Source organism: Micropterus salmoides, unplaced genomic scaffold, assembly GCF_014851395.1.
Source record: "Micropterus salmoides isolate LMB-PRFRI ecotype aquatic unplaced genomic scaffold, ASM1485139v1 Ms_hic_scaffold_8, whole genome shotgun sequence".
NCBI lineage: Eukaryota > Metazoa > Chordata > Actinopteri > Centrarchiformes > Centrarchidae > Micropterus > Micropterus salmoides.
In genome coordinates, this window is record NW_024044570.1 from 11476524 (window position 1) to 11493985 (window position 17462).

The window sequence follows — 17462 nt, forward strand, 5'->3', positions numbered from 1 at the left end:
CTTCACTGTCCGTCTCTTTCAAATAACTCCTTTCGTTCCCAGTATCTGCTGCACGTGATTGCAGAACTCACGAAGCCCCTGAATTCTCTTGATCTTTAATTCATTGCCCTCTGAGTTCAGTCATAGTTCAGACTCCTTTTTGATGTTGTATTTCTTTTCAGATTTTTACTCTGAGATGCTTCAAGCCGCTATTGTTTCAGATAGAGTGTAAACACATTTTTAGTATTAGCATTAGAGATTCCCCTGGTTGTTTAATGCAGGTTTTAAAAAAAATGACAAGGAGAATATTGTCAGCACTTTGACACAAAAAAAAGAAATTATATGTGTGGGAGAGTGTCCTGCAGAGATTGTGAAAAACACTTCCTGCAAACATATCAAATTAAAATTACTGGTTTCTCTGAGGTTATAAAAAAAGTCTCAGAAATAAACTAACCATGACACTTGGAGTCATCAGACCATACTCATCATGGGATCAAAAATGGGCTTCGGGTGAGAAATCAAATGCTCATCACCCCTCTTTCAGAGATATGTTGTTGCTGTTGAAATCCTCTATTTTAAAATTTAGTCTAGGAACTGCCATCTCTTTCAAAGAGCCTCGGCCCGTTTCACTCTTGCGAACCTTTGACTTAAATGACAAGGTTGACCACGACTTAGAAGCTCATGATCCACGGAGGTCATTCAGCTTCTGGTATGGCCGCTCTTACAGGCGCTGTGTCATGCTGTGCTGTTTTAACAGCAGCCTCTGCAATAAGTTAGTGTGTCTGCTGTGTTGCACTGCGTGAGGCAAATGGTGGTCACACCAGATACTGACTGGTTTCCAGACCCCCCCAAACCCACCCAATACAGTGATACTGCACATTTTCAAGTGGCCTTTTATTGTGGCCAGCCTAAGACACACCTGTGCAATACCCATGTCTGATCAGCATCTTGATATGCCACACCTGTGAGGTGGATGGATTATCTCGACAAAGGAGAAGTGCTCACTAACACAGATTTTGACAGATTTGTGAACAATATTTGAGAGAAATAGGCCTTTTGTGTAGATAGAGAAAGTCTTGGCTCAGGATGAATGGGGGCAAAAACAAAAGTGTTGCATTTAAAATTTTGTTCAGTGTAATTTGATTGATTGTGACATTCCACTTCCCCATCATGCTTAGCTGTAGTCAGGGGTGGACTGTGGCAAAAAAATGGCCTGATTAGCCCACTCTCCGGACAAAGCGTTTGTCGGGGGGCCCTGGGTCTTTAGAGAACTTTATTCCTGCATTCTTTAGATAATTTTAAGTACAGTAAGAGATAAGTAATTAGTATTAGGATATTATGTTAGAGTTATACTATTAGTAAAATGGTAGTATTTAACATAAGTGCATAATAAGATCTGGCTTGTGGTCTAGCAAATCAAACAAAAAAACAGTATGCCATCATATTAATGTCTCAGTGATTGGTAACTCATATAATGGTAGAAGTAGCAGCAGCACCAAAAGAAAAGTCTGTAATTTTGAGTCACTTTGATGCATCTGCCTTGAATGATTTTTTTCTCCCCCAACATTTCGGCACCATCTTTGCGTTTCATCACATGCTTTTTATCCATTATTTTTGAAGCACAAATAACCCGGCTAGAGGTTAGATCCACGTTTCAACTGTCTCATTATCAGAGATGGGGACTCCAGTTTGAGAGTCGGACTCGAGTCCGACTTAAGTCGCACACACAGTGACTTCAGACTCGACTTCAGACTCGTGAACAATGTTTATTTTTAGGAATGGACTGATGAGCTTGCTCCTCTCCCTCCGTTACCTATAACCTGCAAAGGGAACAGGTAGTATCAGCTGCACGCGCGCGGCCACACCATAGACTTTTGTTTTTAGTTTTTTGTTTCTATTTTAATACAGCCCAATTGTCCAGCACCCTACTGGGAAAACTCCCAGTACTCCCCGATGGGCAATCCACTCTTGGCTGTAGAATGTTTAGTGCTAATTAGCAAATGTTAGCATGCCAACACATAAAACTAAGATGGTGAACATTACCTGTTAAACATAAGCATTTTAACATTCGCTTTATGCCAATTCCATGCTAATTTTAAGCAGCTTTTCATTATGTAGTGTGTTAACTGTGGAAAAGCGATAAAATAAAGTATATTCAACACAGTCAGCACTTACTAAATATCACTTGATTTTTGAGCGTCCTGTTGATGTACACTGTTCACATACAATGCATTGATCATGCAGTGGAAAGAAGTCAAACTAATTGGTGATGGTTGTGAAACAGCAACAGGAACACCCCGAACCCAAATGAATACCAAATTGAAGTTCAACTCACTGTCTTTCTAAAGTCACAGTTTGATTTAAGTCAGACGATGTAAATATTGTATAATTCTTCTTTAATATAAAATGGTTAAGAATGTTGTTTTCTTGTATACTAAATGCATAAACAGTATACTGAAAAGATTAGTATATAGGTCATACTGTATGGAGATAGTATGTAGGATGGAATTGGGACATATGGTCAGTATGAGTATGTTATCATGCCAACATTAGCATTTAGCTAAAAGCACTGCTTTACCAAGTCACGTATATGTGCCTGTATTTTTTTTATTGTTTGAGCACCACCAATGAATTTCAGTTTACCTCCATTGTATTGTGGTAGCAGAAATTTCAGAAGCAGATATCACAAAACCTGAAAAATATAAAACCAAAACTGGCTGCATGGCAAGATACCATGAATGGAAAGTAAAAAAAAATCTGATTTCTCATAATTTGCTTAATCAGACGTTTCATAGTCTGATGTCAGTACAATGTAAGCACTAGGGCTAACCCCTTTAGAATAATGCGTGAACACTCCCAAGTCAGAATACGGGTTGTTTTCTCATTCTGCTGATGTTGCGTGAATGCAATGGCCTTTTTTTGACATGATTCCTAGAAACCATGCATCTCTCAACCCTTGCCTCTTTTTCCCTTTACCTTCAGGTCAAAGTTTACCCTTTGGCGCAGTGCGAGCATGGAGCTGATGATGTTTGGTGCTTGGAACTGACGGCCTGTGGGATGTCCTCTCGAGCCAGGAAGTAGCTGAAGCAGTCACCTGTTTCCTGGCAAATTGCGACCCGGACGACCAGCACAGGCACGTTCTCTCATCACAGCTGCAGCCGCCAGTTAGGGCTGAACTTTATCTCACCCCTGTATAATTTGTAGAGGATGAACGCTGTTATCTTGTTGCAATTATGCAAATTTCCAAATATTCTGTGATGTCTAGGAAAAGCTTGTGTGACTATTAATGGGGCGCTCTGACTCTTCTTCTCTAGTGAGCTTAGTTCACTGTAATATTTTCTCGGGTTTTTTTTACAAATCTGACTGCAGGCAAATTTATTTAGTCAAATACTGTGCATAGTTATTATCAGATCTGACCATTTATCTTATTGTATATCACCATACCATGACGACAACTTAATCATTCATCTCTTTTGTTATGTCAGGTACACAATGGCAGCTCAAGACCTGGTAATGAGAGCACGAGGGGTGCTGAAGGATCGATGCTGGAGGATATCCAATGACAGATTAGGCTCTGGAGATGACATCTCTGTCTACATTATTCCCCTCATGTACGGCAACAAGCAGAACTAGCCAAGCTACGAAACTACAACCACCAAGGAAACATAAGCCTGCCTTGACCTCCCAATTTTACTTATGCAGTTTCCCTCAGTTTCCCCCAAGTGCTTCAGTGTGGACTTCCTCCTCTGCTGAGGGAGTTCATTTGCTTCTGGCCAGAGATGGGATTTCTGTCCGAACTGTTTTCCCCTTGATCATCCTCAATCAGGATGAGCTCGTTTCGTCTCGTCTTTTTTGTAGAAAATAATCTGTTCAAGAAACCAAGACATGAAACGAGCCTCAGAAGTGGTTCGAGTACCAATTCTGAGTTGTTGTTGTTTTGTTTTTTTTATCTCGAGGAAGCCATCGTGATTCTTGTTGTGGGGCGATGCCTAAGGTTGAGAACATGGACACTTATACATGAGATGGTGACGTGCATCTCAGGATTGCTCTTACTAACTAATGCACAATATTTATAAATGTGAAAATGTAAATACTCCAAGGTGTGGGTTTGGTTGATCACCTGTACAGTGTAAAAAAAAAAAAGAAAAAACAAATCTGAAGACTGATGTCCTGCATATATAAATCATACCTCCTCTGTCCTATGTAGAACTTTTAAATTAGCCAAGTTCAGTCATGTGCAATTGTTAGTCCAAAGGAGAAAAAAACTTGCAAGCCTTCTCTAGACAGTATGTCAGCTGGTTCTCCTAATGCTACCCTTGCTATTTTTGCTCATTTGCACCTCTTGCATAGCAATACTAAACTCACCATTAAGGAAAAATGGCAACCTTGGAAAATGAAGAATCACATTTATGAAGTATAAACTAACAGGAGGAGTCACCCTCAATGTTTTGGTGTCAGCTACAGAACATGTGACTCTGCTATCTTGTCATGCTATTAAATGTAGGCCAGCTTTTACATTCATTCAGATTTACAAAGGAAAAAAAAGACGTCTTTCTGTTGTACTAATCCACCATCAGCCATCTACCTCCTCATTTTCTGTCCGTCTATTGTATTACACATAACAGATGTTGTCATTGTCCTTTTTAAATGGCTGTTTGCATGCAACATCATCATCACCTGCGACCCGTGCCACTATTTAGTTACATGTTCATACTTTGCTCCTTTTCTCAGTATCAGTTGAAAATATTTTCCCATTTAGATAAACCCAACCTTATCAATAGCAGGTGCCTCTAAAATCTGACTTGCTCTGATTTTTAACATGTTACTTAAAAGGAAGTATACATATTACTATCACTGCAGACAATTAAATAGACAATGCTTACCTGGTGTCTCTAAAATCAATAGTGTTACCTGATTCAGTGATCTTCAAGATTGTAGTTCTTTAAGTTTAGATTTTTCAGCTTCTACTCAATGTGCTCAAATATTGTATCTCAACTCCTGTACGAGTGGTTGAAACGGGTGAAACATGGAACAGAGTAACTTAATGTATTTGTAAAAATGTAAATAACGTCTTCAGTGGATAATTCTCTCTTTCTCTTTTCTGTTATTGTAAGTGATGTACATCTTACTGAAACAAATGATGTAATTTGTACTGTTTTGGAAACCTAGAACAGTGTTGTTTACATGATAATTTTTTCTGCTCTATTAAAAAAAACAATTGACAGTTTCTGACCTTTTAACCTTTTTTCCCCCACATTAATCTGATGTGTCTGTGTCTGATGTGAGGTTGATGTATTAACTGTACTGTAGAGAGTAAAACAAGATACCATATGTTGACTGATCCTGGCCCATGGATGCACTTGTATGAGAACAGTGTCAAGTGTGTGGGAGTAGACAAATGGGGAAAGTGACTCAACATTCAATGTTCTGAATAGATTATTAATATAAAATATAAATGAACTAATAATAAATATATTATTATAGGTTAAGCCACCCATCAGTATATAAAGTAATTAAAATTAGCCCCACCTTTACCAACTACATTATTAAAGTGACATACACATTCTCAAATTAGCCGTTTAGCATTTTACTTTCTGTACTGTGTAAGTGCTTATTTTGATGCTAATACTTTTTTACTTTTACTTAAGTAAGATTTTGAATGAAGGACTTTTACTTCTAACTGTATTTTTACATTTTTACTCTGGTATTGAGACTTTTACTTAAAGTGCTCTAAAAATACCTTGATGCTTGCTTTTCACCTTCATTCTGTCTTGAAAGATAGACATACTTCTTTCACCACTGCCTGCACTGTGTTAAACTGCTGTTTAGATGTAATCAAATTCTTTATATTCAGATATTGGAGACTCAAATCCGCAAGGGAATGTAAGTGATTTTGTAGAGACTCTAGGCTCGAATGGGGACAAATTCCCTTAGACTCCAAACTGTACAGAATAAGACCATCACCACTCTGACAAACCGTGTCAAGCAAGTCCCAGAGTGTGTGTGGATGAACGGTATCAGTTCACGGAATAGCCTGACAGAAGATTTCATGGTCGAGGCTGCTGCAAGGGGCGTAATTCGACTACTAGAGCACACACACCCCGAGATGATGAAAGACAACTTGATAACGTGACAAGGAAAAACGTGCAAGAGATGTTCGTCCCCATTTCAACAACTCTTACACTTAAATACAGAAATGAAAGTGAGTGTGGGACAATGAGGAATAACTTCCTCATGTTAAGGGGAAACTTGTGCAGTACTTAAGTACTTGGCTAACTGTTGTGATACCAAACACTTGAAAATACCTGAGAGACAAAAGATGGAAATTAAGTCACAGGATACAGCTTTCATAGTTGATGACGCGACAGAGGTATCATATTAAACGCGGTGCATTCCATAGTCCTTAGATTGTGAATAGTGAAAGGAAATCTGATCATTTTTTGGCAGCAGACAACCTGTATTATATACCTCCTATTACTCAAAGGTTTGGTGTGAATCAGCATGTTCTCCATGCTCTTTTATACAGTACCCTATAGAGATTGTCTTTATCTTTGAAAGCCAGCATCGCTGAGCTTATTTTTGGGTGCTGCTGCTGCTGCTAACAGCCAACATTTGATTCCCAAATTATTCAGAAATACACAAGTTATCACATTTCTTCACAAAACGCTATTCTTTGTAGGGTGGAAATACCTCAAACAAAATTAAGACCATAATGTGACACTAACAAGGTGAAACCTATGCTAGTAATAGTTGCAGAGGGGCAGGTTTTTCTGCCGTTTTTACAGAGGTCCAAACTGGAAACAGGTAGAGTAAAATCATAGTGTTACAATCGTATCAGACAGCGATGTATCCAACATTATCAGATACTTTTAAGTTCTATACATCTGAAAAAATGCACATTAGCTGTTAATAGATGGACCTGCTGCAATAGCAGGTTAAAATAGGTCTTTTTCACAGCAGTTATTTTGGCTTGTCATAGCAAGAAAAGGACAGGTGTTGCTAACAACATTCATATTATCAAGTACTGTGTTATAGATTTGGTGGTCAATAGTACTTTATTAATTCCTCGTTATTTTATCTATTTTTCGGAGGGATAACAGGGCAGAGAGCCAGGAAAGGTTTAAGGACAACACATTTATAAAAGTTGTAAACAATCAATTTTGAAAACTCAGGTCAATCCATGTTATCCTACCCACACGCGAACATTAAGTAATGAGCACATCATACACACATATATACCACTGTGAATGCCTTGACGCACTCAGATGATCTGTTTGACTGTTTGTGCTGTTGTTGGAGTCTCACACTCCTGGGTCCTCTGCAGGAGCTGGAGGGCCATCTGGTCCCCACAGGCCAGCGCTGCGTCCTCCTCCAGTTAGCCAGCACTGATCTGGCACTCCACTCCTACTCTCCACACGTGTGTGTGGTCCAGATTGGATGACGGCAACGATGACAGTCATTCCTGTGGGTGGCTTGTTTTTCCAAGGTTACAGCACTCCCGCCCTACCTGTGGACAGATCTGAGGGAGATGCTGAGTGGGCTTGCAGCAAGATACTCATCTCCTGTACTGGAAAGGTGACACACTGTTGGGGCCACAGCCTTCGGTCCTCCTTTCAGAGCAGGATTGTATGAAAAGATACTATTGATACTATTTATTGACATGGGCTTTTTCTTGCATTCATGTTCTCAATAATAAACAGTTCAAAACCTGAAAGATATTCAGTTCTATCATGTAAGATGATAAAAGGCAGCAAATCCTCACATTTGAGAGGCCAAAACCAACAAATTTTTGGCATTTTTGCTTGAAAAACAATTCAGTTGTGAAAATAGTTGCCAAATAATTTCCTGGCAATCGACTATTCATTTCAGTTCTAATTGTTGGCAATTATTGTTTTAATTAATTTCAAACTGATTCATAATTTAGTATATAAAAATGAATGAGATAATTTCTCAGAGCCAAAGGCGATGTCTTCAGAGCTTGTTTGGTCCAACCAGCGGTCCAAAACCCAAATTTACAAATAGAGCGGCAGCAATCAATAAATCATTTGAAAGAACAAATGATTGTTTTTCAAGTACACATTTGCTGAGACATTTGATGGTACAGCTGTTTAATATGTTGCTTTTCTTGGACTTAATATATTTATATTACTATTTGGGGCATTTTGAGTGTTGGTTGGATAAAAAAAAAAGCAGTTTAGTGACTGATTAGCCTTGTCCTCTAGGATATCGTGATGGTATCTATCACTGTTTGCTAATGTTTTAGAAACCCAACTATTATTCAGTTAATTGAGAAAATAATCATTATTTGCAGCCCCATTTAAACTCATAAAATAAAGGAGTTTAGCTATCACATATACAAAGCTGAAAGCAGCAAATGTTTGCCAGTTAGCTTGGTAAATGACTATCCAACTGATCAACTAGTTGTTTCAGCACTAATTCCAAAAATGTTGCATTACAGAGGCAGCATGTGTGAAGGCACATGGTGAACACAGAGTACACACATGAGGGTTAACTGTCCTGTCAGAACATGGGTGCGGCTGCTTCAGCGGTGCAGCTGCGGTACCCATCTGAGCGGCCAGATTTTCCACAGGGGGCTTTAATTTACTGCTTTAAGGCTTTGGCTGCCTGAAGTATGATTTATCTGAAGCCCGGCTCAAATGAAAGCTTTGACACAAGATGGATGAGAAGGACATGGGCTGCCTCTGCGCTGCTCACTGTTCCATAGGCTGGCTCTTTTTTATAGTCAGGATATGATAAATGATGTTTGGCTTTACCCTGGAGGCTGGATAACTTGTATTTCTTGCATGAGACAGACACTTATTTGAATATATTAAATTCAGACCTGTAGGACTGCTACTCAACAGGCTTGACAATAACTACAAGTCTCATGTTTTCTTCTGCAAAGGAAAAACACTCCCTCTTTTCATCCTACGCATATCTCTACAGTGACTATCTGGAGTAGAATCTGTTCTACAGCACAGATGCTTGTAGACAGAACTGTGGCCCAAGATGAACATAACTCTGCCTAACACACTATCAAGTGTGAACTCATAAATATTTCATGAGTCTTCTTGGAAGGTCAAACGCAGGATTCAATCTGTCATTGAGTGAGCGGCATGCTCTCATCTTGGCTGTGGGGGTCTGAACACAAGACGGCTGCCCCTGCACGGTTTCATCGACCCAGGCTGCCTTGGCCCCTGCAGCCAAACAAAGCTTATTACCCATTCTGGTCCCCACCCCCATCAAGAGACCCCTGACTGCCCATACTAATGTGATACAGGGCAACTGGGTGATGTTGGGCAGCAGAGAGAGAGGATTACAAAAAGGTTAAATCACAACGCATGACCCACATCAGCGCTTCTGCTCCCAGACCTCAGTAGTGAGGACAGCACTGCTGAACCGCCTGTGGGGGTTAGGTCATGTGGCGTGTTGGTCTGTGCATACCACAGAGTTCAAGTACTGAAGCACACGCCATCCAGCACAATAATCAGATTATTAGGTGAACAGTGCCAGCAGCTGCACCGATTTACTTCTGAGCAATGCCCTGCCTATAAGAGGTGTTTAGGTGCATGAACAGCACACACACACACACACGATGTGCTCCAGCGTCTGATGATAGCATTATCAACAAAGACTAGGGGAGAGCAGATGTACTGTAGGATACCTCTGTGGGCAGCAGGAGCCACGTCACTCCTCTCCTCATAGCAACAGTACTGTTGACCTACATGCTTTACACAGCTCATTCCGCCTGAGGTGGTGGAAAACTATGCAAATCCATAAGAGATATCGACAGCCTCGTGCCTTTTTAAATGTGCATACAAATTATAAAAACTTGCATATCGGATTTCCATGTAACACATGCAAGCTTCCCCCCCTCCATCCTGCAAAAAGAAAAGGCATTATGGTACCAATTAAAATGCATGTTGAGTGTAAATTTCGCATTAGGACTGGGTGTAAAATTAAAACTGCATACAACAAAGTGTTTTTCCCCCAACAATCATTCAGTATTTTATTGGATGAAACATGATACAGCTCTCAAACGGCTTCATCTCAAAAATGCAACCACAAACAATTTCCCGTTTAAAAGCAGTTAAATCACAGCTTCAAATATAACACGGTAGCAAACTGCAGCACTAACGGTGTGCCATGGCATGTTACCTGTTAAAACCGTTTAACACCTCTGAGTGCAGCAGGGCTTTCTCCTCGGCTGAAGTGGAGGCACCAGCACTAGCAAGGCAGTAGCTTGCGCAGTCATCTCCATAGCGGGCAGAGTCACAACCCAACCAACAGCACAAACTACTACCTCAGCCAGTACGTGGTCAAAATGCGAGAGAGGGAGAGAGACAAAAACGAGGACATCAAAGAAAAGACGAGCAATATCTTAAAAGAAATAAATACACCGTCTCGACAGCGGCGAACGACATTCCCATGCAGCCAGAGACAGTCTGTCCTCTACCGATTCGCTCCTCTTCTATGCAGACTTGAAATAAGAGGGAAACCCCGCCCAAGTAGACCACCTCCCTCCTCCTCCTCAGTGCAACCACAAAACGGTCCCTTCCCCTCATATGACCTACTGGATGAAACAAAACTCAGGCTCGGGTACCTCCGGGGGACGCTGAGAGATAGTCAAAGGGTCCATACAGTATGGAGGGGCGGCTATGTAATTTCAAGTGTAGGCACTGAGCACAACCATTTCAAGAGTGAATGAGGCCTTCTATTCCTGAGGTTTCCCTGTTGTCACTATAAGTCCACCTAATGTACAGTATTGACACACCATACAGTAAAGTACAATCTATCTTTAACACCAGAGATTTTTTTTTTTTTTACTAATTATATATATATATTCATACTGCTTATCTGTCTTTACAATCTCAGTAATGTTGAAACATTTTAACTTAAATGAAGAGACAGCTGTATGTGGGTGCTGGTGTGTGTGTTGAACATTACATTGTGGCAGTTGTGTGTGGCGTCGCTATGACGACCAGCTACATTGAGGGTTCCTATCTCTGTGTACTATCTGCAATGGAAAGCAGAGGACGGCCAAACTTAGTCGAGTATGGTCGAGTCGAGTCGAGCTGGTACTGGTAATGGAAAAACAACAAAAATGGGGTCTGGGAACCCCAGGGGTCCTTTAGGGGGTTCCAGAGGGTCCTAAGCAAAAAGGGAAATAATTTCTTTTCACTGTAATTCCATCCATAAGTAAAACAAAGACCGAATGTATGACAATTTTGGTCATGGGTTTCATATACCCTGTACTGGGACAAAATCTTATCAAATGGTGGGTCTGTGATCTAATCTGTCAGTTTAAGGGTGCTTGACGTGGAAAAGTTTGAGAACCACTGACCAATAGGACACAAAAGCAGCAGTTTCGACCAGCTGATGTAGACATTTTAATGTCGCCACCTTTAGGCAAACAAAGTTCCCACTGTAATGTAAACACTTAATGCCACCTGCAGGCAATAGGTTTTATAGCTGCACACCTATTAATAAAGTCTTTCCTTCATTTAAAATGTGGTGGTGATGGCGCAATGGATGCCTTTGGTGTGAGAGACCCGGGTTCAATCCCCCACTGTGACCCATCCACCATTGTGTCCCTGAGCAAGACACTTAACCCCTCCGGAGGTGTGTGACCTCTGACATAAATAGCAATTGTAAGTCGCTTTGGATAAAAAGCGTCAGGTAAATGTAAAATGCTTGGAGACCCATGATACGCACTGTCTCACAATCATTTATAAGAGCATCATTAAGATGATAGAAATAAAAGATTTAATAAATGGTTAATAGGTTTACGACAACGGTGCTGGTGACATTTTTACACCCAATATGATATTGAAATAATTCTAATGCTGGTTTTCACATAAAAACACTACAAATAATCATAAAAAAGGGAACGTTGACAGAAGTTATCAATGTAAACTACTAATCACTTGAATATTTATATATATATTTTCATCAGGGATGTCACATTAAAAAAAACCTAAAGACTGATTAATAAGCAGATTTTTAAAAATGAATTTACTTGTGGTACGATAAGGAAGTTAAAATGCATTATAACGGAGCACACTCACAGCAAAGAGCTGATTGTAGAATTGTCCCATTTATTTTATACAGACAAGTACATCCCTTCTCAGATGGCTGGCTATAAATGACATGGAATGTTACAGTAAGATTTGTTTTCTTGCATAAAATCCTCACTGTTGAAAATGTTGCAAAAGTCTGTGTTCATTTTTGAGATCAATAAAGCCCCAGTTTTTGCATTTTTTTTTTTCTTAATTACATCATCAACACTATCACCACACACTGTACATCGACTCGGCCTCGTCAGCGGCATGAAACAAACTAAATCCAGAGGCAACACTGCAATATTTTTTTTAATCTCTGTAGTTAACACAAGAGTGCAGTCAGACTGTATGAGAAAGGTGGGGGAGGAGAGGTGTTATCAGGTCACATGAAAAGCATACAATGATGCATATGAAGGTCGGGGTCATCGACGTGTCCGGGCAGGCCTCGAATCTCTGTTCACCGTGGGTTGCTTGATTTCACTGTAGATGGGACTCACGTGGAGTTCATGTCTGTGCACTTGTAAAGCACGTGGGTCGCGAAGACACATTCAAGATTTCTCCATTATAAAAAACAAAGATCTGAGACCGAGCCTGGTCAGGACTCTCCGTTCTGGACTCTGGAGACGGGTGGCTGCATAAAGTCTTTAAAGGGCCCCAGGGCCTCCTTCAAGGCTGAGCTCACCTCAGATGAGGAACATGTAATGCACTCTACCAGTGTGGGGTACAGGGCAATCACTTGAGCCCACGTGTTGCCATCCACTGCAGGCGGTAAACAAAAGAATCACAGATCAAGAGGGAAAAAAAGACACAGGAGGAGTGGGGATTGGAGGAAGAGTAAAAAGAGAATATGAATTGTGATAGAAGGCAATCAAAGAAATCATTTCCTTCATACAATTACAACAGGGATATGGAAATTAGTTCTGCTCTGAAGGGCAATGTAATGCAAACATCATAATGGGCACAATATCTCATTTCAATCTATTGTGGTTAGAAAAATATATAATTAATTTCTTGTAATTGACCTTGCTGGGAACATAAACAGTTGTACACAGATTGGAGATAAAACTCATTTGAAAAATGGTCCCAATTGTACTCTGACACATTTATCTGAAATGAACAGATGATACATATGGTGGCATTATTGTATTAAAAAGAAATCCCCTATTGTGTCAGATCTATTTAATCCTTGACACAGTTTGATACTTACCATTTTCCGGCTGTGTCTTTTTAAGCGAGTCCATCAAAGTGCTGACAGCTTTCAAGACAAAGATAATCTCTGTCACTTGTTGCCTAAAATGAAAAAGAGCAAAGAGCTTTATTAGCTACAACGATGTAAAGTACATTAAACCTGTAGATGTTACAGTTAGATGGGCGGAGAAAAAAAACAAGATCTTATTTAGATCTCAGATCTTTTCTGATTAGAGCTGTTGAATGCACCTTTCCGTGCAACATAATAAACCCATCTGTCTAAAATTACGTTACAATTAATTACACAAGCCAACAGAAAAAAATTAAACAAATTCATGGAAAAAAGTTGACTGAAGGTCAAACAAAGGTTTATTCCAGATTCATTTTCTTTCCACCATACAGGAGATAGTAAGCAAATTATTAGACCCGTGTCCATAATAATGAAAGATATTTAGCCCTGACAAGCAACAAAAACATCCACACAACGTTGCTGAAGAGATTAAAAGCGATAAAGACTCACTATGTACTTAACCACTATGGTGTACAGAGATAACGCATTTGGTTAAGCACTTATACTGAAGTAGTTTGATTCTAATTTAAAAAGAAAACTCCATTTGCCCGTGCCAAAATCTGAACAGTGTTTACAAGTTATCAAATTTATGCGAGCTTAATGGTGTGTGTCAGAAAGGTTCATTATAGCCAGAGCAAAGACCATTTTGTCCCGTTTGAATCTTTCAAACCAACTTAAATACAATTATACAATGCACTGCACTCCTATTAACAGTTTAAAAAAGATCAAAATCAGCAGAACCAGAGATATCGTCTTTTTAATTTTTTTTTTAAATATGTAATACTGACTGACATCATTTCTTACTTTTTGTATTTTCAGATATTGCATATATTTTTTACTCTTTAAGTTCTTTAAATGGTCTAATAATGCAAACAATCTTTCCTTACATTCAAATTCATATTCATTCATATAACATTGAAAAAACAAATTTTTGGTCTGAATTTAAGTAACCTTGCATTTGCTATTCATGTGTATATTCTAATTATCCTAATTTCTGAACTAGCCCCACCATCCCTTTGCCATTTTCTGGACAACTGGCGCAATTTCCCGCAATTGGACATCAAATAACTTCAATCGTATTTTAGGTAGCAGTATTAAGAGCTGAATCTCAGATGGAGACGTGCTTTTGCATGTTGCAAAAGCAGGTGCAACATGCATTTTATTCAGAGGTATATAGTGGTGTGTGTACCTGGGCAGGGGGCAGCGTCCGCTCAACCTTTCATCCTCTACGTATCGTCGGAGAACATCCTGGGATCTCTTGAGGAGCACAGAGAGCGCCATACGAGAGATGTAGCCCTCCTGTGGGGTGGACACCTTGTTGCTGAAGGAAAACTGCAGCAGTGTCTCGAAACATACCTTGGAAAACTCCTCCCTCATCCGCACATCGATCTCTGCCTCTGTCAGAGAAAACCATTTACAAATTAGATATTTTGCCGACGACACTCTCCAGAGTGATTTACAATAGGTAAACAGACTCTCTCTGCTCAACACATGAAGAGTTTGACAGGAGCCATTGTTGTAGATGAGCAACAGGAAGTTTTTTTTTTTTTTTTTTTTAAACGAACCAAGGACTAGTGTATGATTGCACCAGTTGGTTACCCTGCTCTCCCATTTAGTGTCAGAAATAAAAGTAACCAACACAGCTAAGTATTTTAGCTGGCAAAGTAACATCTTACCTGTGAACGAGGGAGACTGTGAGTGTATGGAGCCTCTATTGAGCATAGCCATGATCTGGCCAACAAAGTCTTTGGGGATGAAATTGGCAAAAGGTAAAATCTCTGTGCTGATCAGCTGGACCACCTAAAATGAAGAGGGCACTATGATGATGTGGAAAACCTTACAGTATCATGTTGACATACTGGATGCTAGGAGCAAGGATTTACCTCTACATCAATGGCTTCATTCTTCTGAAATTCCTGGATGGACACGTTATCTGGAGGTGTGCTATAAAAGGAAAACCACCAAAACAATGAGACTGGTACTCAGGACATCCAAATTGTGCATACTTAACTTTAAGAGGTTCTAAATGCATACCTTTTGGTAAAAAGAAAGTCTTCAAAGGCATTGGCCAGCTCTGGCCACATAGTGTCGAACTTTCCAGACGAGGCATGCTGGCGTGCCACCGGCAGTCCAATACACAGCACCTTGAGCAGAGACGAAACAGCAAGCTTCCAGGTGCTCTCTGATGGACAGGCATACTTCAAACCCAAGGGCATTCTTAAAGTCTTGAGGGTGAAGGGAAAAACAAAGGAGGAGACAGCAATAACAATATATCATGATACTGAAACACAGAGAAAGACTTCAAGATAAAATCCATAACACTAACTGGAGTATCACGAAAGCCTTTCACCTTCTTCTCTTTTACAATGAAACGTGAGACTGTGGTTCACAGAGTTAACAACAAAGCAGTATGTAAAGACATTTTTGCAGCAGGCAGTGGTGATAATCAAGTGTCATTCTATAAAACCAGAAAAAGTTTCTCTTTTTGACACAGTCCTCTTTTCAGAGAACAGCTGGGCTCCCCCAAGGCTTTTACAACTATCGCATTCCTTGTTTTGGAGGGAAAAAAAGGGCGGGGGCCAGATTTGGATTTGTCTGTAGGGAACCTTCTTAATAGTTCCTTGGCAAATTAACTCTCTTCAGTTCGAGGTTTCGTACAAACAGACTATGGGAAAAGAACAGTTAAACACAGGTGTCAGAAACTGGATAAAATGGAAGACTCAGTGTCAGCTCAAAGAGGCTGCCCAGAGGCTTGTGGACATCGCCAAAGTCCTAAAACAGTAAACAGAACTAACTAGTGGTTTCCAAAGATACCACACATATTACTTTAATTTTTTCACACCCATCCTCTTGGAAAGTAACTTAATCACATCATTCAGTCATTGAATTCCTCATTCATTCATGGTTAACCTTATACGCTGTTAATAGACATGGCTACAGACAAAACACGGCACTATGATCATTCACTTGCCTCAGTTTAACATAACTGCTGAACTATGTAGGCTACTTCACATCTATTGTGTGTCTGTCTGTTAGAACATAAAATAACTGATTCCTTTGGTCACTTTGGGAAAGTGGCTTTTTTACACATTAGCAGAATTAGCATTCAATTGGAGTTGTGTTTGTGTCTATCTGATGAATGTACAATATTAAATCAACTTTTAGCTCATCTGAGAAAAGTGTCCAGTTCTTAAACTGCTAAATGCTCCACTATGTTCACCAACTTGTTGCTTTGTGCCATTTGGTGTTGCGTTAGGATTTTGTTTTTACTGAAAACAGCTGCCGGATATAGAAAGTTCAGAAGATCTGAATGTGGCTGTGACCCCATGAATACGCCATCCTAGCGAAAATACCTTGATGATGTTCTGCAGAACCTTCTCATTAATGACAGCTTTGTGGCATGCTGTTTTATGGTACAGGTCCACTACCACCTCCAAGGAACGCTCAGCAAAGGGCACATAGTTTAAGGCAACCCATTCCGCCTACAAGAGAAAAAATACAACAGGAGTGGACATTAGTCAAACAAATTTGGAAACCGTTATCCCTACCATTTGGCAAAGCCACATTGAAAGCAGTGTTTAAAGGCACACTTTGTATAAATATACAAGTAATACACACATCCAAGTTTAAGTTTCTAGTTTTGTGAATCTAATATGGAGTACCACAGCTGAAATGTTATAGCCAAAAAATGACTTGATACTACAAAGTGTGTCTTTAAAAAATATAAACAGACCATCACATGTGCATATGGACATCACCAAAAGAAAAATGAAACTGCACAGGAAGTGTGCACACAGAGGTATAACCACCAGTTAGTGGCAGGCAAGGAGGGGAGGGGCATGTAGTGAGTGAGAGACGCAGATGAGACGTGAGAGCCTACCATGCGGCGTGATATCTCATCTACCGCAGAGGGTAGGTCATCACCATTCAGCACAGCTTAGTAACAACTATAAAGGGGGCTGAAGGAGATGACGGAACTCACCGGTGCAAACAGCTGGATCTAAAATGGTTATCCAGTGAGTAGTCCCAAGAAACAGAATGAGAGAAGATCGCAATTAAACTGGTGTTTAAGTTGTATCAAATTTGCAGTGGCTTGTTTGCTAAATGAGATTCAATAACCAGGACTGATCTAGGGAAATAACACTCACTCCTAACACAAGACA

The 17462-nt window shown here is 40.0% G+C and overlaps 2 protein-coding genes across 5 annotated transcripts in view; one reads left to right on the plus strand and one right to left on the minus strand.

The window, feature by feature from the left end:
- Positions 1 to 5206, plus strand: part of ppm1h (protein phosphatase, Mg2+/Mn2+ dependent, 1H) — a 34042-nt gene extending 28836 nt beyond the window's left edge. The window contains 3 exon segments of the mRNA XM_038705935.1: positions 2962 to 3004; positions 3007 to 3112; positions 3465 to 5206. Of these exon segments, the coding sequence (XP_038561863.1) occupies positions 2962 to 3004; positions 3007 to 3112; positions 3465 to 3612 (297 nt within the window). The 3' untranslated portion in view covers positions 3613 to 5206.
- A 6851-nt stretch (positions 5207 to 12057) lies between these two features.
- The window catches only part of mon2 (MON2 homolog, regulator of endosome-to-Golgi trafficking), a 39264-nt gene continuing 33859 nt past the window's right edge, over positions 12058 to 17462 (minus strand). For 2 of the 4 annotated variants that reach the window (XM_038705341.1, XM_038705340.1), the window contains 8 exons: positions 17282 to 17299; positions 16653 to 16781; positions 15334 to 15524; positions 15183 to 15243; positions 14976 to 15099; positions 14489 to 14696; positions 13249 to 13331; positions 12058 to 12800 (listed from right to left, as the gene is read on the minus strand). In XM_038705341.1, the coding sequence (XP_038561269.1) occupies positions 12637 to 12800; positions 13249 to 13331; positions 14489 to 14696; positions 14976 to 15099; positions 15183 to 15243; positions 15334 to 15524; positions 16653 to 16781; positions 17282 to 17299 (978 nt within the window). In that variant the 3' untranslated portion in view covers positions 12058 to 12636. The remainder of the gene's footprint in view (positions 12801 to 13248; positions 13332 to 14488; positions 14697 to 14975; positions 15100 to 15182; positions 15244 to 15333; positions 15525 to 16652; positions 16782 to 17281; positions 17300 to 17462) is intronic. The other 2 variants (XM_038705343.1, XM_038705342.1) reach the window with 1 other exon arrangement.